At 37.4% G+C, this 18357-nt stretch overlaps 3 protein-coding genes and 1 pseudogene across 4 annotated transcripts; all 4 read left to right on the forward strand.

Moving 5' to 3' along the window:
• The first annotated feature begins 1133 nt into the window (after positions 1-1133).
• Positions 1134-6941, forward strand: LOC149013883 (hsp70-Hsp90 organizing protein 3-like). Its single transcript, XM_089159993.1, has 7 exons — positions 1134-2334; positions 4778-5066; positions 5697-5782; positions 5864-6087; positions 6195-6261; positions 6344-6403; positions 6518-6941. Exons 1-7 carry the CDS (start codon positions 1435-1437, stop codon positions 6629-6631), a joined length of 1740 nt encoding a protein of 579 aa, XP_089016119.1. The 5' UTR covers positions 1134-1434; the 3' UTR covers positions 6632-6941.
• Positions 6942-7448: 507 nt separating this feature from the next.
• LOC149013884 (endoglucanase 8-like) lies at positions 7449-9599 on the forward strand (annotated as a pseudogene). The gene is made up of 7 exons (XR_016174091.1): positions 7449-7660; positions 7744-8151; positions 8245-8337; positions 8437-8623; positions 8718-8810; positions 8894-9057; positions 9131-9599. The product of XR_016174091.1 is annotated as an endoglucanase 8-like (transcript).
• Positions 9600-10211: 612 nt separating this feature from the next.
• Positions 10212-12251, forward strand: LOC149013885 (endoglucanase 4-like). The gene is made up of 7 exons (XM_089157755.1): positions 10212-10409; positions 10507-10914; positions 10997-11089; positions 11169-11360; positions 11478-11589; positions 11675-11838; positions 11928-12251. The coding sequence occupies exons 1-7, from the start codon at positions 10212-10214 to the stop codon at positions 12249-12251; spliced, it is 1491 nt and encodes a 496-aa protein (XP_089013881.1).
• A 3903-nt stretch (positions 12252-16154) lies between these two features.
• Positions 16155-18196, forward strand: LOC149013886 (endoglucanase 8-like). The gene is made up of 7 exons (XM_089159996.1): positions 16155-16351; positions 16449-16857; positions 16945-17037; positions 17124-17315; positions 17418-17529; positions 17620-17783; positions 17876-18196. Exons 1-7 carry the CDS (start codon positions 16155-16157, stop codon positions 18194-18196), a joined length of 1488 nt encoding a protein of 495 aa, XP_089016122.1.
• The last annotated feature ends 161 nt before the right edge of the window (positions 18197-18357 follow it).

Consider the following 18357-nt stretch of genomic DNA (forward strand, 5'->3'; position numbering starts at 1 on the left):
TGCATGGTCTACTCTATTTTTCCTTTACACTTAACACAGGTGGGCCTAAGTGATCTGTGTTAGGTTGAATGTGAGAGAAAAATTCCTCTCACACTTAGCCTGAGATGGGTGAGCCTAAGTGGTCTGTGTTAGATTGAATGTGAGAAGGAAAAATGGGTGGACCGTGTACCGTGGAGAGGATCTGAATTAGAAAAGCAATAGGGAGCAACATAGTATGAACAAGGTTTTTAAGGTAGACGAAGAATTCAAGATGGTTAGATACTACAAAAGTTAAATTAAGATGTAAAGTCGCAGCAAACTGGACAGTCAAGCGAGATTTTGATTTGTTGGATCCAAAATCTCGATCGATATTTAATCTCAACCATTGAATTTCAATGGCCGGAAATTTTTTTTGATCTAACGGCCGAGATTGTTTTGTTTAACCAACATGCGCATTAAAAGCACATGATTGAAGTAACACTCCCTTTGGACAGTCTTCTGAGCCAAATCGCCAAGATAATGTTGGGTATACATAAAGCCTAATCAATGCTTTGAACGGAAACGTCCAAAATCAAAAGATTGGGATTTTGGGAGGGTGGAGTGAGTGCAAAGAGTAAATAAGATTGGGATTTTGGGAGGGTGGAGTGAGTGCAAAGAGTAAATATCTAGGACATCAAATGCAATAACAAGTGACGAAAATGTGATTAAATATTTATTGTTTTTGGTAAAAAATATCTGTTGTTGAGTGTTATTATCCAGTTAAAAAGATCACAAATGCATATATATATATAAAGATCTAAGGAGAGAAATTCTAGAGATAATTTGAGTTGAAAATTCCACGAATGTACTTTATACATTGATTAATTCTAGAATTAAGAAGATCATAAATGCATAAATAAAGATCTAAGGAGAGAAATTCGAGAGATAATTTAAGTTGAAAGTTCCACGAATGTACTTTATATATTGATTAATTTTAGAATTAAGCAATTTTACCATTGCAGGGTTGGTTGGTAAAGTCAACACATCTTGTAATAAAAAATCACCTATTACAAAAAAATAGAATTAGATAATTTTGGTATAATTTTTCTTTACCTAATTTAGCATTGACGGCTCCACTCGGTGAGTCGGTGAGTCGGTGAGTCATTGCCTATAGCTAATAGCTCGACTCTGAGTTTTAAACCGGGGAAAACAGTTTCCCTGCAACGGTCTTTCGAACTTTCCAGATTCTCATAGTGGAGAATCAGAGTAGACCTAGAAGTCTCTCGTTTCCAGCTAACTCTTGTCTTTAAAATCTATCACCTTACTTTACTTTCTTCGTTTGGATTCTTCGGAACCGTCTAGAATCCCCTGCAACTACAAATAATCAAAACTTCTTTTCTTTACCGATACCAATAATCTCTCCATCTTCTTCACATCTCCCCCGTCTTGCAAAATTAGGGTTTGTAAACTGGTTTGATGGCAGAGGAAGCTAAAGCGAGAGGTAATGCGGCATTCTCTGCCGGCCGCTTTGATGAAGCTATTCAGGCCTTCTCCGAAGCAATAAACCTGGCCCCTACAAACCATGTTCTCTATTCCAATCGTTCTGCTTCCTACGCTTCTCTCCACAAATACAATGAAGCGCTCGCTGATGCGAAGAAGACAGTGGAACTCAAGTCTGATTGGGCCAAGGGTTACAGTCGTCTCGGTGCGGCGTATGTTGGTCTTGGCAGTTTCGATGAAGCAATTTCTGCCTACGGGAAGGGTCTCGAGATCGACCCCAACAATGAAGCTTTGAAATCTGGTCTTGCTGATGCGCAATCTTCTTCTTCGCGATCCCGAGCTCCTCCGTCTTCCTCTGCGCCGTTCGGAAATATCTTCCAAGGGCCAGAGTTGTGGGCCAAATTGACGGCTGATCCGACCACCAGGGGCTATCTTCAGCAACCTGATTTCTTGAAAATGATGCAAGATGTGCAGAGGAATCCTAATAGTATTAATATGTACTTGAAGGATCAGAGGATGATGCATGCTCTTGGGGTGTTGCTTAATATTCAGATGAAGGGTGCAACCCCAGAAGACATGGATATGCAGGAACGGGAGCCGGAGCCTGAGTCTGAGCCAAAGAAGCAGCCAACTCCTGCGCCAGCAAAGAAACCGGAGCCTGAACCAGAGCCTGAGCCGATGGAATTTACTGAAGAGGAGAAGGAAGCAAAAGAGAGGAAAGCACAGGCACAGAAGGAAAAGGAGGCTGGCACTGCTGCATATAAAAAGAAAGATTTTGAGACGGCAATTCAGCATTATAGTAAGGCGATGGAGTTGGATGATGAAGATATTTCATTCCTCACAAACAGAGCGGCTGTTTACCTGGAGATGGGAAAGGTATGCCCAACCTTTTGCTTTGTCAATTTATTCATTAATGTTGTTCCTTTCCTGCTGTTTTATGCATCATATTTTAGGACCTTGGCGTCATTCCCCCCAATAGTAGTAAAATAAACCGTGGCAGACATACTTTATGATGCTCTTTCAATGAATTTGTGGTGATTGGTTTAACGTGGTAGGTGAAGTTTATGGTTGTGGGGTCGATATAGAATTGCGGAACTTTATATAATACTCCCAAAAAACGTAGCTTGGATTTGTCACCTGATATGTGCTTGCGGTTTCCTGTTCTTAAGTTCGTTACAAGTTTCCGGATTGTTTTACTAAGCATATCCGAGTTGTCTAGTTTCAATAAACAAAACCAAACCAGGTTTCAAATAACAATCATGAATTGATATCAGGGTCTGTTGAGGTCCCCTGTTTTAACTATCTCCCCTCTAGCAGTCAATGTGCAGTACCCTGTGTCCAGTGGCGCATGTGGTTTTCTATCGTATTTGATTTGGTCCTGTTGGATTGTATTAAATAATGGGTGAAACCGTGAAAGTCCTTTTTTTCGTTCCTGGTCGTATTTTCCCTGCAGTTCTCATCTACATCCCTTCTCTTTCTTCCTCTTCTAATTTTTCTTTTCCCTGTCAAATTTAAGATTTTGATGAAACTGTTGAATTTTAGTACCGAACACTTCCCCTGTTGAATAAGTTGTTAACAAGGGTTTCTTCGAGCAATGGTCCAAATTTCTTTACAAGGAAGAATCAGTTTGCTTTGCAATGTTGTCATTGCCTCTGGATTGGGGTTGGATGGCATTGAAATATCAAAGCAGACACATTGTGAATGACAGTGATATGGCAGTTTGACAGTAAGCAGATGTGTTCAACTATGTTATTATTAACTGGCGGAATCATATCTTCGCCTTGGAAGTCCTTTCCTCTGGCAAAATTGAGGAAAGGCTCAAGTGCTCTGCACGAAAGCTACTTTGATTTGATAAAGATGTCTGGGACTCATGGGGTGTTGATATTTGAAGTTACTAGTCCTCAAATTTTGATTCAAGTCCAAGTGCAGGCAACTTCATCCTTTATTTTTATTATTATTATTATTTTTTTTTGGGGGGGGGGGTGGCGGGGGAGGGTGTTGATGGTTATGTTCATAACGTCATTGTGTTAGTCAAATTATTTTCTGTTGAAAATATGTAGATCCGTTCGTGCATCATTGCACACTAAACTCATGCCTTGATTCTTGTTTGCTTCTCTTTTTTATTTTAATGGGTGATGGTTATGTTCATAACGTCATTGTGCTAGTCTGATTATTTTCTGTGGGAAATATGTAGATCCATTTGTGCATAATTGCACTCTAAACTCATGCCTTGATTTTCTTTTGCTGTTCCTTCTTTTTGTTGCTCCCGTATATTAGCCAGGGAAATCTTTATATTTAATGCGATAAATTCGGTAGTAAAATTTTTCTCATTAAAGCTTGGTTGGTATCATAATAGTAGCTTTTCCTTCCTCACGAAGGAGAGAGTGGTGTTTTTATTGAATAAATATAGCGGGATGCTTTTCACTAATAGTTCTAAATCAATTTTATGCTCCTTGTCAAAGTGGTGTTCAAACATTAGAATGGTTGAAGGACAACAACAGGTTTGATGGGAATGACAGCTGGTATTTCAAATAGAAACTGTTATTAGGATTCTACTGTTGGTGTAGAATGTTCTGCGGTTAAGAAGCGTAACATAGTTACATCTTGGTGGAGCAGAATGAGATGATGGATGGATGAATAGCAAAAAGTAAGTAAAGGAGGGAATGATCATACTACAGCTGCTTTAGGAGCAACTGGTGCATGATAAGTTACAAGAAAGTGTTTGAGGTATCATGACAATGTCCGATGGAAGCCTTTCAATGCTGCAGTGTGTGAATGATTTGATTCATATTATAGAAATCAGGGGGGACTTAAATGAACTGGATGGATGACAGCTCTTTTTATGAGAGTTTCCATTTATTTTAGGGAAAAATGCCATGCCCTCGCTTTATTTTCCTGTATTTGCATGGCTTTACAATTATGCAGTTAGTATGCATGGGTCTTTGTCTGTCGGTTCTTCCACTTCGGGTTTTGCTCTATTAATACAATGCTGGCTGTTGTTTTTCAAATATTTCAGTTTTTTGTTGGCAGTAATACCGCTGCTGGAACTTTTGAGATGAAGATTATGCAATGTGGTATGTCCACGCATTAGGTGTGTAGAAAATTTGTTGAATCATATTCATTGTTTTATGTAGTGTTGTACATTCTTGTATTAGCTGTCTAGATTCCACGCTGGATCTTTCCTATGCTAGTTTTTGGTGTCCTTCCGCCGTGCGTATGATAGCTGTGTTAGTTTGTATATGCTAATATCAGGAACTGATGTCTGGTGTTTCTTTCACCATTGTTTGCTTGTCTAACCTGACTCTGATTTTCTGCACAGTATGATGAATGCATCAAAGATTGTGACAAAGCTGTCGAGAGGGGAAGGGAGCTGCGCTCAGACTTCAAGATGATAGCAAGAGCATTGACTAGGAAGGGAACTGCTTTGGTGAAGATGGCAAAATGTTCAAAGGACTATGACCCTGCAATTGAGATTTTCCAAAAAGCTCTTACTGAAAATCGTAATCCAGACACACTGAAGAAGCTCAATGATGCTGAGAGAGCAAAGAAAGAACTAGAGCAGCAGGAGTATTTTGATCCGCAGCTAGCAGATGAAGAGCGTGAGAAAGGTATGCCCTTAAGTAGTATCTGATGTGTTGGTAAAACTTGTCTCATTAATGTATTGTCTCATGTTTGTTCTAGTTTACTTTGATTCAAGTATTTAACTTGACTTAAAAAGTGTAGTACTTATTTCACTTGTGAGGAGGCGGTTTGTATTTGCTTGGTTTTCCTCAGAATGCAAACCAAATTACAAGCAGGCAAGGCTTTTCTTTTTCGTATCCTGTGGAAGAATCATGGGTTTATTGTGACCTGATTTTTCCATTCCAGAATTCTGAGGTAGAGGATCTAAAAGACCCAAAAGCAAATGAGATTCCTGATTTAGCTTATAGTTTGAACAACCATTCTGGATGGCATTGCAGTGGTCCATGCTGCTAAACTTAGGGGGTGTTTGGGGTTCTCTGTTTAATAACCTGACTGTTTCATTATTGGCTTGGAAAGTTAATATGTGGAGTAAGCAAGTTGAAAATTTAGTAGTCTTGGTTATTTTGTACTCCAATGTGTTTCTCACCGCTTTTGTGTCACATTAGTTGCAGGCTTCATGCTGAAGTTAGAAAACAATGCATTTAGTTAGTGAGATTTACTTTTTTTCTCATTCCATTTTGATTTATATTCTTAAATATGGGGGTTTTCTTGAACAGGGAACGAGTTTTTCAAGCAGCAAAAGTATCCGGAGGCTGTCAAGCATTACACAGAAGCTCTGAGAAGGAATCCAAAAGACCCAAGGGTAATGAGAAAATTATCGCTACGCTGAACTTCTGTGACACCACCACCACCTCGAGACATCTAATAGCTTGCTATTTTTCAGGTGTACAGTAATAGGGCAGCATGTTACACAAAGCTGGGGGCAATGCCCGAGGGATTAAAAGATGCAGAAAAATGCATTGAACTTGATCCAACCTTTTCAAAAGGGTATACAAGGAAAGGTGCAATCCAGTTCTTCATGAAGGAATATGACAAAGCATTGGAAACATACCAGGAAGGTTTGAAACATGACCCCAAGAATCAGGAATTGCTGGATGGAGTGCGCAGGTATTATTTCCTACTGTACTGCTGTGTTTTCGTGTTTTTGCTTCAATTTTTTCTCACCTGTGTTTTGCTATTCGTTTTGTAACCCATGCTCTGAAATTTTTTTGCAGATGCGTTGAGCAGATCAACAAAACCAACCGTGGCGACATAAGCCCAGAAGAGCTGAAGGAGAGACAGGTTGGTTTAGTTGTGTTCTCATATTAGTTTGTTTTTAAGCTTCTAGTGGGAATGGTATTAAATCTAAAGCTCTTTTTGGCAGGCTAAGGCAATGCAGGATCCCGAGATACAGAATATACTCTCTGATCCCATCATGCGACAGGTAATCAATCATACACGATCAGCGAAGTTAGAGATGTGGTGCTCTCTCCCCCTTTTACTTTTTCCTCTTTATTTTCTTTGTGGTTTACTTAAACGGAACACTATTGGTGGGCAGGTGTTGACTGATTTCCAAGAGAACCCAGTTGCAGCCCAGGATCACTTGAAGAACCCACAAGTGATGCATAAGATTCAGAAACTAATTAGTGCAGGGATTGTTCAAATGAGATGAAAGAGTGACGATGGATATATAATGCATTTCGACCGATTGTGAAGCATAGACGTGAAGCTTCGTTTCATTGATTGCTACCCCCCTGTGTATTTTTGATTATATGTGATGGATCCATTGTTGAACTGAAAATTTTGAAATGTAGCTTTAGTTCCATTTCTTTGGTTTTGTTGCTTAATGTTGGTTCTTTGTTTAGCTTTTTCCAACGCTTTAAATACTGGTGTAATCTGTTTCCCTAAGTAATGAGGTAAAATTAAAAGAAAAAAGGTCGATTCCCTTGTTTAAAGACGAAGTAACGTTCTCTACCGTTAGAAAAACAATTATTTTCTGCCCCCCTGAAGATCAACTAAGAAATTTCTACCAAAAAAAAGAAGAAAAAGAAGATCAACTAACAAACATTAAGTTGGTTTGACTTTTATTTATGCTTATTGAACTTAAATTCGGTGGAAGAACTTAAAGCTGATACCTTACAGTGGTAGGTAACTAAATCTCAACTCGATCTCTGACCTTTTGGACTACTTTGGTTACCAGTCTTACATGGGAGGGAATTTCGGAACAGTTTTGAAACGCTACTTGAGTCTCTATCGTGCGTGAAGCCATTACAGCACCAGTTGACAACTATGTAGTTATAACGACTTAAGCAGTCTTTTCCCTCTTCTACTTCTCTGTCTTCGTACTTCATCGATCTACTGAAGAAAAGCGGATGACTCCTCTCTTTTCCTTCAATTGAAGCAAGGAAAGATACATCGAATGATCATAGAGAGACCATTATAAATGCACAGGAATGTTGGTTCTCGTTCAACCACTAGAGATACAGAGATGGGTGGAGGATCAAATTCATTTGGGTGGTTGTTTTTGGTGGTAATGATCACGGTTGTGAGTGTGGTGGTGTCTTCTTCTTCACCTGATTACGCTGATGCATTATCAAAGAGTATCTTATTTTTTGAAGGCCAGCGGTCAGGGAAGCTACCTTCTTCACAAAGGATGACATGGAGGAAAGATTCTGCTCTCCTCGACGGCCACCAGATCGGTGTAAGTCTCTCTCTTGTTGTCACTGTCTTTGCTTAAGTAACTCAGTAATGCAATCACCTTAATCCTTCGTGTCATGGAGCCAGGTTGATTTGGTAGGAGGCTACTATGATGCTGGAGATAATGTAAAATTTACCTTCCCAATGGCTTTCTCGACCACTATGTTGGCTTGGGGAGTCTTGGAATTTGGTGACTCAATGGGTGCAGATCTGAAACATGCTTTGCAGGCAATTAAATGGGCTACAGATTACTTCCTCAAGGCCACAAGTATACCAGGCATAGTCTTTGCTCAAGTGGGAGATGCAAATTCCGACCATAACTGCTGGGAAAGGCCTGAAGACATGGACACCCTTCGAACCCCCTTTGCTGTTAGTAAGAACTTCCCAGGCTCAGAGGTCTCTGGAGAGATAGCTGCTGCTCTTGCTGCTTCCTCTTTGGTGTTCAAACCCTACAATTCCCAGTACTCCAGAAAACTTCTCAAAAGAGCCCAGATGGTAACTGGCATGTCTACTTATTATTTCTTCTCACTCTGTTTCTCCATATACAACTTCTATCAATGTGTGTTGTGTTTGTGCTGTTCTCTATAGGTTTTCAACTTTGCAGACACGTACCAGGGATCATACAATGGCAATCTTAGCCCATGGGTCTGCCCATTCTATTGTGATTACAGTGGTTATCATGTACACTTTAATCCGACTTTCATCTAAAATCAAGTATGAAATAATTTGAAGCACGCTGTTTCTTATTTTTCCTGAACATGATCATTGCATACATTACAGGATGAATTGCTCTGGGCTGCTACGTGGTTGTACAACGCTAATAACTCACAGACCTACTGGAATTATGTCTTAAAAAATATACACAATTTGGAGACAAATTCACAAACTGAAGTTGGCTTTGCTGAATTCGGGTGGGACACCAAGGATGGTGGCCTTAATATGTTAGCATCTAAGGTATGACCTAGTTGTTAAGAAGAGGATGTTCAGAGACTAATTATTCTACCCAGATAGATAATTTTCATGTTGGCTCAATCAAGCAACTGTCTTCATGTACCAGTTAGGGATGTCCAATGAACTTTTTCGATCAAAGGCGGATGAGTTTGTCTGCTCTGTTCTTCCTGAATCTCCCAAAAAAACTGTCAGCTATTCACCAGGTATTATTGAGTTCGCATGTTCTCTACTAATTAACTGATTGTTTTGATCCTCCTCAAATTAACTCATTACTATTATGTTTCAGGTGGGCTTCTATTCAAATCAGGTGGAAGTAATATGCAACATGCAACTGCTCTTTCTTTTCTCCTTGTAGTTCATGCCAGATATTTGAAAAAAATCAATGGAAGCATTCGTTGTGATGATGTTGTTGCCTCCCCTTCAAGGCTTATACAAGTTGCCAAAACCCAGGTTTGTAACTCTTAATTGAGCTCAAGTAGTGGCAAAACCATACCAAGTAAAGTAACATTTGTAACTGATGCAGGTGGATTATATATTGGGAAAGAATCCATTAAGTATGTCATACATGGTGGGTTATGGGAATAAATTTCCCCAGAGAATACATCATCGAGCGTCTTCAATGCCTTCCACGGATCAATACTCGCAGCAGATCACCTGCCAAGGTGGCTCTTCTTACTTTGCAAGCAACAACTCCAATCCTAACTTACTAATTGGTGCTGTTGTTGGAGGACCTGCTGCGAATGATTCATATGCTGATTCCAGATCAAATTTCGTGCAGTCAGAGCCAACAACTTACATAAATGCTCCCCTTGTTGGCCTTTTGGCCTACTTCAAATCAAATCCTGTGTAATTGATGGAACTTTTTTCCACCTCTTGTCCTGGTTTCAGCATTAAAAAGAAGTGTTAGGATTTGTAAATAATGATCGGTAGTCCTTCAAATGGGACAGGAGGACCATTTTATGCCATGGCTGTACAATGTACATAAAAAGGGAAAAAAACTGTGATTGCCTAGCAAAATTGAAGAATTGTCTTTTTGCTCTAATGGTCAACATGTGTGAGAGGGGGTCTTTGAGTCTTTGGTTGATGTTAAGAATGCCAAATTCCTGAACTGGTTGAATTCTAAGAATCAAACCAAATGAAACCCAAAATGACTAATTAAAAATCAAACCAAATTCTGAATATTTTGAAAGCAGAAGGCAGACCAGATTGAATCTGATATTAAACCGCTAATAACCCAACAAAAATTTAAATAGATAACAGCTGAAAAGGAAAAGAGAAAATGTGGGAAGTGCGTCAACAACCCCCTGAATGAACCTAATTATAGAAACCCAATCATTCATATAGCTCTCTTACAACTATCTTTTTTCTTCTTTTTTGGTAAATATCTCTGTTACAACTGTTATAGATGCTGTGTTTTGGTGAAGCGTTTACCATTTAAACATCATTTCACCATAACTAAAAAGATTTGATGTTCTACCAAAAAAATAAAAGAAGATTTGATTAAAAGATTTTACAGTATATGATTACCAAAAAAATAAACGGAAATATAATATATAGTGGACACATACATACCTGAGATTCCGAAAGGGAGAGAAAAGAGAGAGATGGGTTGGCTCGGTTTAGCCTCATTTTTGTTGCTTGCAAACATACTGATGCTAAGAATAGCTTGTCAGCATGATTATGGGGATGCTTTATCCAAGTGCATTTTATTTTATGAAGGCCAACGTTCAGGAGAGTTACCTTCTACCCAAAGAATGAAATGGAGGAAAAACTCTGCGCTTCAAGATGGACGTCAAAGCGGAGTATGTTTTACTTTCTCATCTTATTCCATTGCTAATCATATGATCATCTGAAGAATCAGGAGGATGGGATTTCTTATTTGTTTTTATTTCATTACAGGTGGATTTGGTGGGAGGATATTATGATGCTGGTGATAATGTGAAGTATAATTTTCCGATGGCATTCACAACAACAATGCTGGCTTGGAGTGTATTGGAGTTTGGAGAGTTCATGGACTTGGAACTTCAACATGCCAATGAAGCAATCCGTTGGGCAACAGATTACTTGCTTAAATCCACGAATATCGAAGGAACTGTGTTTGTGCAAGTAGGAGATCCTTATGCAGACCACAACTGCTGGGAAAGGCCAGAAGACATGGACACACCTCGAACAGTCTACAATGTAACCCAAGAACACCCAGGTTCAGAGGTCGCAGCAGAGACAGCTGCTGCACTTGCTGCTTCTTCGATTGTCTTTATCTCCTCTGACCCTTCTTACTCTCAGAAGCTTCTCAGTAGGGCCATGAAGGTAGTTCTCTTCTTCGTGTTCATTAAAATGGTGACTCGATCATATTGTCTTTTCGTTTAACTAAACACCTTCAAATACACAGGTTTTCGAATTTGCAGACAAATACAGGGGATCATACAATGATAGCCTTGGATCATGGGTTTGTCCTTTCTATTGTGATTGGAGTGGATATGAGGTACCAATCAATCACTTGCATTTACAAACTGAGTCGATGAATATACTCAAATATCATTGTAACAATTGGACTGTTGTAGGATGAATTGCTCTGGGCTGCTTCATGGTTATACAAGGCTTCTAACAACACAAACTACTTAAACTATTTGGTAGAGAACATGACTAAAATGGGATCAAAGCATGTAAATAAACAAAAATTGAGAGATCCTAACTCAGGTGAATTCGGCTGGGACAATAAGGATGCTGGCATCAATATTCTCATTACTAGTATTGTAAGTTCTGATACTAAATATATTCTCTGGTTTCCCATATTGTTTCTTCAAGATGTTGAGAGTTACAAGTTTTCATCTGTTTGTTCTAACTTCTTATGTTCAATATGATAATGATAGATTCCGTGGCTGAACAATGAACTCCTCTTCGCTGTTTCCAATACTAATGCTAAAAACTTTGTCTGCCAAATACTTCCTGAGTCTCCAACTAGAAGGGTCAATTACACGCGAGGTTCTTCTCTTATCTTTTATCAAATTTTTTATGTTCTTGAAACCTCAGGCCTGGGCAAGTGATCACTTTCTGGCATGAATATCAGGTGGGCTTCTATTCAAACCAGTTGGAAGCAGCATTCAGAACCCTACTGCCATTTCATTTCTCCTCCTTGTCTATGCTACTCAATTGAAACGCACCAATAATGTTGTCAATTGTGGAGAAGTCACTGCAAATTCGAATCGGCTCATATCACTTGCCAAAAGCCAGGTAATTAACAGAAAAATGATTAATGAACTATTTATGTTTATCATCTTCTGTGTGAAGTGAGAATTAACCAAGGATTTGGAATGGATCAGGTGGATTACATACTGGGTAACAATCCAATGAACATGTCATACATGGTGGGATATGGGAATAATTTTCCAGGCAAGATACATCACAGAGGTTCTTCTGTACCATCAATGGATGACCATCCAGATCATGTCACCTGCAAAGGAGGAACTCCATTCTTCCAGAGTGAGAACCCTAATCCAAATGTGTTGACAGGAGCCATAGTTGGACCTTACAGCAATGATACATTACCTGATACTCGATTATCTACACAGGCAGAGCCCACCACATACATTAATGCACCTTTTGTGGGAGTGTTAGCCTTCTTCAAAGCTCACAGTAATTACTAATTAGTGAATTTTTTTTTTTGGTAGAAACGAATTAGTGAATTGATTAGTCAGAGTTTAATTTCTTGGCTGAGTATTCTATACCTTTTCAATTACAGTGTAAAACTGCAATTCTATCATCAAATATTACTTTTCCTGTCCATGAACATGAGTTTTCTTAACGTTATACACTAATTATTGTGGGTCTGTTAAAAGGAAAATTAGAGAATTAAAGCATAAATAACTGGGGACTATTTCATGCTTTTTGAAAATTTGGGAATCACCCCTTAATTGTTTATCTAGATTTCCTATGATCCTCTTTCTTATATATGATCATAAATGTCATTTCTATTAAGATGAAGGACAACTTTTTTTCTACGGGGTCTCAGAAGACTTGAACTTTTGACCCTTTACCATGAGGTGTTTAAGTATATATTAACTTACTAAAATTACAAACAAGGGTGAAGGTACTGAAGTAATCCTAGTCCTTTAAAATTCTATTTTCAGAAATGTTATTTTTTCAAAATAGCTTCAATATATAATCTTGGAAAAAGAAAGAAAGAAAAGGAATGATGTCATACATGTTAATGAGATCGAATGCCCTTTTGGCAAGGAGTCTACCAGGGAGTTGGAATTCTTGGTACTTAGATGAAAAAACATGTCAAAAAGCCTTATTGTAGAACAACAATATCATCAAAGATACATTCAATGGTCTTTGAATGGTTTTTTTTGGCCTTGGTAGCTCAGCCCCTATTTTTAAAATACAAAATGGGAAAAATTAGATGCTACTTCAACATGAAAGCTCTTCAATTTAAAGAGATTTCTTATAATCTAGTTTTTTATTATTTTGAAGTTAAATAATACATTTTTCTCACTCTTTTCGTGTCCACTCTACTTTATTCAATTAAACCAATGGTCTTTTCTATGGTTTTGACTAAATATTTGGAGATGGATATGTTCTTAGAGTGTGTCTCTTAAGGCTTTGTTGAGTTAATGGTAAGGATGCAAAATTCTTTAAGTGGTTGAATTCTAAGAATCAAAACAAATTAAACCCAAAATGACAAATCAAAAATCAAATCAGATTCTAAATATTTTGTGTTATTCCTAGGTTGACACTAGGGGGGGTGAATCAATGTCACAAATGCCTCTTCCAATTCTTGCAAATATTTATCATACTATCATGTACACACCCTAACCAACCTCAAAGGGTTCTACCAAGTGTGTACATTTATCCAGTAGACCACACACTTCACATACAAGAGAGAACAAACATTCAAAGAAAAAAAAATATATACATGGGTCAATAAGTTGTCTACATCCATGGTGTAATTTCATATTTATTCTTATTAAAAATTTGATCAATACAATGATAAGAAAACATCTACTCTCAACATTCAATACATGGAGCAATCACTCTAAAATGAATTCTTGCATCCACAAGAAAATGAGGCTATAACCTCAAATAATTCATACAAAATAAGCAACTACTTGAAAGGTAAAACTATTCAAATAGTGAATATTACATTAGTAAACTCACCTGCTTTCTTCAATATTTTCATTAAAATATACCTTTAAGCTTCTTCTCCACAAAAATCTTGCTTCGAGGCTTTTTTTTTCCTTCTTGTTTCTACTTGCCAAAAACCCTATTCTGTTTTGTCCAAAATTGAGTTTTACAAGAGAAAGAAAGTGAATGTACAAGAATCATTTGATTATACTTTAATTTTAGATGAATCACAAATAGAACCTAACTCTTGAAACCGTTAGACTATTTCTTGAAGTGGTGGAACAGATTTAAGCCATCAAATCTTTTAGGTCATGCAAGATTGGAGTACATTTCACAGGATTATTTAATTTGAATCTTTCTTGATTGTAACTTAAATTTGTGATACCTAGATCATTTTAATCATAATGCTTTATAGGATACTATATATACATGCTCTCAACCTACCACAAGCCACACAATGGAATCCTTTCCATGTTGAGTATTAAAACTCCAAGCGCATCAATTTCACCCCTTAAAACCAGATCTTTATACTTGACCCTTTGTCAACTATTGGATTCTTACCATTTAAGCTTTTATAATTAGACATTCTTCCTTGGAACTTAATTCTTCTTTTAAGAAGACCTCAAAAATTTTAAATTATTTTTAACTCTTGTTGCAAAACAACATCATAGAGAGTAATTTCTTTAATTTCTAAATTATAAAATTTTTCTTCCATATTGTGCATCCGCACAAGAAACACCATAACTCCTTCATTTGACGTCAGAATCACAAATGCGTCAAGAAGACTTTATGAACTACATTTCTTTAGTTGAATTTAGAAAACAATTGCATGATCATCCAAAAATTCATTCAAGATGACTTTTGTACAATGACCTATGAATCTTCTATATTAAAGAATCTTCGCTTTACCCAAACTCTCAAATCTTCTCATAAGCACTCAAATCCATTATAACAGTGCTAATCAAGCTCAAAAAACATAGTAAACATCCAAAATATCCTATGGAACTTTAGGATGTAGATTGCAGCAAAACTTAAAACATACGAATTTTTTGATCTGAGAAGAGTTATGGAACTATCAATATATCAAAAAAATGGCGTAAGTTAGTTTGTAGCATTTTGACCCCCAAATTCCATTGTTTAATGGGTTTTTAGGGCACTTTTAGCTCCCTAGCTTGATTTGGATTTTTAGTTTGAGTTGCTTTTACTTTATTTTATTTTCCCTTAATATTTTAGGGTCTGTTTGGTTACATGAATCCAGAGATTTGATGAATTTGAGAATTATACCCGTTTGGTTGTAAGAATATTTAAATTCATGAAATCTAGAGATTCACCATTTTACACTAAAAACGTGAATCTGTAGATTTATGGGTAAAGGGTGAAATCTAGAGATTTCAAAAAAGCTATACATTTGCACATTCACAAAAATCACGTCAATCAAATAGTTTTTTAGGATGAATCCACAAATTTCATTCCACAACCAAACATTTAATTTTATAAATTATGACTCCATAGATTTGAAATTTATAGATTTGAAATCTCAAAATATTTGAAATTTCCAGACTCATGTAACCAAACTGGCCCTTAGGATGCCTAGCTGTAAATAAGTGTCATTATTATCTTAGAAGGTACCTTTCAATTTTGAATAATAATTTTCAGTTTATTAGAGTTTTTTGAATTCTTGTTACATGATACAAACTGCATTACCTTCTTTACAATACAAGCCATATACTCTTAGTTTACACTGCATTTTGATTGCCAACAATGACAACACGTGCAGTCTCAACCAATGTATCAACATTTTTTTTTTTTTTGGGTAATGTATCTAACATTTTGAAAGCAGAAAACAGATAAGTTGAATCTAACATCAAACTGCTAATAACCCAATAACAATTATAAAGATGAAGAGCAGGTAATGAAAAGAGAAAACGTGGGAACTGCATCAGCAACCCCTTGCAATGAATGAACCTAATTATAGAAACCCCAGTCATTCATAAAGGTCTATTACAATTTACAACTCTGTTTTCTCTCTTTTTTGGTAAGTGTCTCTCTTACAACTATTGTACGTCTGTGTTTTGGTGGAAATATTACCATTTATTAGATTTTTATCCAAAAAGAAAGAGATTACACTTTATTACAGGATAGACTTTAAGGTAAGAGAAAAAAAGGAAAAAAAAAGTGCTTATACATGACAAACATACCATTGTTGAAGTGGAACTAACCAACTTTGCCAAGGATAAGTAATCAACTGCAATAGCTAATAATTGGAAAAAGATTTGATGTTTTACCAAAAAAATAAAAGAAGATTTGATTTAGAGATTACTGTATATGATTACCAAAAAAAAAAAAAAAAGGGAAATGCAATATATAGGGGGGAGACACATACATACCTGAAATTCCATCCAAAAGGAAGAGAAGAGAGAGAGATGGGTTGGTCTGGCTTAGCCACATTTTTGCTTTTCGCAAACATAGTGATTCTGAGAATTACTTGTCAGCATGACTATGGAGATGCTTTGTCCAAGTGCATTTTATTTTATGAAGGCCAGCGTTCAGGAGAGTTACCTTCTACCCAAAGAATGAAATGGAGGAAAAACTCTGCACTTCAAGATGGACGTCCAAAGCGGAGTATGTTTTACTTTCTCAGCTTATTCCATTGCTAATCATGATCATCTGAAGAATCAGGAGGATGGGATTTCTTATTTGTTTTATATTTCATTACAGGTGGATTTGGTGGGAGGATATTATGATGCTGGTGATAATGTGAAGTATAATTTTCCGATGGCATTCACAACAACAGTGCTGGCTTGGAGTGTCTTGGAGTTTGGAGAGTTCATGGACTTGGAACTTCAACATGCAAATGAAGCAATTCGTTGGGCAACAGATTACTTGCTTAAATCCACAAATATTGAAGGCACAGTGTTTGTACAAGTAGGAGATCCTAATGCCGATCATAACTGCTGGGAAAGGCCAGAAGACATGGACACACCTCGAACAGTCTACAGTGTAACCCGACAACGCCCAGGTTCAGAGGTTGCAGCCGAGACAGCTGCTGCACTTGCTGCTTCTTCGATTGTGTTTATGTCCTCTGATCCTTCCTACTCTAAGAAGCTTCTCAATAGGGCTATGAAGGTGAGTTCTTCTTCTTATTCCTCTTCATTAAAATGGTGACCCATATGGTCTTAATTTGCAGTTTAACTAACCACCTTCATTGCACAGGTTTTTGATTTTGCAGACAAATACAGGGGATCATACAATGATAGCCTTGGAAGATGGGTTTGTCCTTTCTATTGTGATTGGAGTGGCTATGAGGTATTAATCAATCACTAACATGTACAGAACTCTCATTTGATAATAAATATACTCTTAATATTATTGTGACAATTCTATTGTTGCAGGATGAATTGCTCTGGGCTGCTTCATGGTTGTACAAGGCGTCTAACAACACAAACTACTTAAAATATTTGGTAGATAACATAACTCAAATGGGATCAAAGCATATCAATAGTCAGAAATTGAGAGGTCCTACTTCAGGTGAATTCGGATGGGACAATAAGGATGCTGGCATCAATGTTCTCATTGCTAGTAGTGTAAGTTTCTGATACTATATATATTCTCTGGTTTTTCACATTTTTAGACAAATTATTTCAAGGTCCGTTCTCATAATTTCACATCTGTTTGTTTAATGATAGATTCCAGGGCTGAACAATGAACTGCTCCTGGCTGCAGCCAATACTAATGCTAAAAATTTTGTCTGCCAAACACTTCCAGAATCGCCAACAAGGGGGGTCAATTACACGCCAGGTTTCTCTCTTATCTTTTATCAAGTTTTTGATGTTCTTGGAACCTCAGGCCTGGGCAAGTGAAGTGATCATTTTCTGGCATGAATACCAGGTGGGCTTCTATACAAACCAATTGGAGGCAACATTCAGAACCCTACTACCCTTTCATTTCTCCTCCTTGTCTATGCTACTCAATTGAAACGCACCAATAATGTTGTCGAGTGTGGCAACATCACTGCAAATTCAAATCGGCTCATATTACTTGCCAAAAGCCAGGTAACAGAAAAATTGACTAATGAACTATTTATGTTTATCATCTCTCCTGTGTGAAGTGAGAATTAATTAACCAAGGAATTGGAATGGATCAGGTGGATTACCTACTGGGTAACAATCCAATGAAGATGTCATTCATGGTGGGATATGGGAAAAAATTTCCACGCAGGATACATCACAGAGGTTCTTCTATGCCATCAATGGATGACCATCCAGGTCACATCGCCTGCAAAGGAGGGACTCCATTCTTCCTGAGTAAGTACCCTAATCCAAATATGTTGACAGGAGCCATGGTTGGACCTTTCGAGAATGATACATACCCTGATACCCGATTGTCTTCACATGCTGAGCCTACCACATATGTTAATGCACCTTTTGTGGGTGTGTTAGCCTTCTTCAAAGGTCATAGTAATTAATGATTAGTGAATAGATTGCATTAATCAGAGTTTCTTTGTTGAGTATTCTGTATTCCTTCAAGTATAGTGTAAAACTGCAACTCCATTATCAAATAATACTTTTCTTCTGGTGCATGAACATTGAATTTTCTTGATTACCAAAAAAAAACGTTGACCTTTCT

The sequence above is a fragment of the Hakea prostrata genome, chromosome 6 (assembly GCF_041222555.1).
Source record: "Hakea prostrata isolate BN-2017 chromosome 6, UWA_Hpros_2, whole genome shotgun sequence".
NCBI classification, from domain to species: Eukaryota; Viridiplantae; Streptophyta; class Magnoliopsida; order Proteales; family Proteaceae; genus Hakea; species Hakea prostrata.

Coding starts and splice junctions, on each gene's coding strand:
- LOC149013885 (XM_089157755.1), top strand. CDS start 10,212: ATGGGTTGGCTCGGTTTAGCCTCATTTTTGTTGCTTGCAAACATACTG. Junction 11,361..11,477: donor ATATTCTCATTACTAGTATT/GTAAGTTCTGAT, acceptor TGATAATGATAG/ATTCCGTGGCTGAACAATGA. Junction 11,839..11,927: donor TATCACTTGCCAAAAGCCAG/GTAATTAACAGA, acceptor GGAATGGATCAG/GTGGATTACATACTGGGTAA.
- LOC149013886 (XM_089159996.1), top strand. CDS start 16,155: ATGGGTTGGTCTGGCTTAGCCACATTTTTGCTTTTCGCAAACATAGTG. Junction 16,858..16,944: donor TTCTCAATAGGGCTATGAAG/GTGAGTTCTTCT, acceptor TTCATTGCACAG/GTTTTTGATTTTGCAGACAA. Junction 17,038..17,123: donor GTGATTGGAGTGGCTATGAG/GTATTAATCAAT, acceptor CTATTGTTGCAG/GATGAATTGCTCTGGGCTGC.
- LOC149013883 (XM_089159993.1), top strand. CDS start 1,435: ATGGCAGAGGAAGCTAAAGCGAGAGGTAATGCGGCATTCTCTGCCGGC. Junction 5,067..5,696: donor AGATGAAGAGCGTGAGAAAG/GTATGCCCTTAA, acceptor TTTCTTGAACAG/GGAACGAGTTTTTCAAGCAG. Junction 6,404..6,517: donor CTGATCCCATCATGCGACAG/GTAATCAATCAT, acceptor ATTGGTGGGCAG/GTGTTGACTGATTTCCAAGA.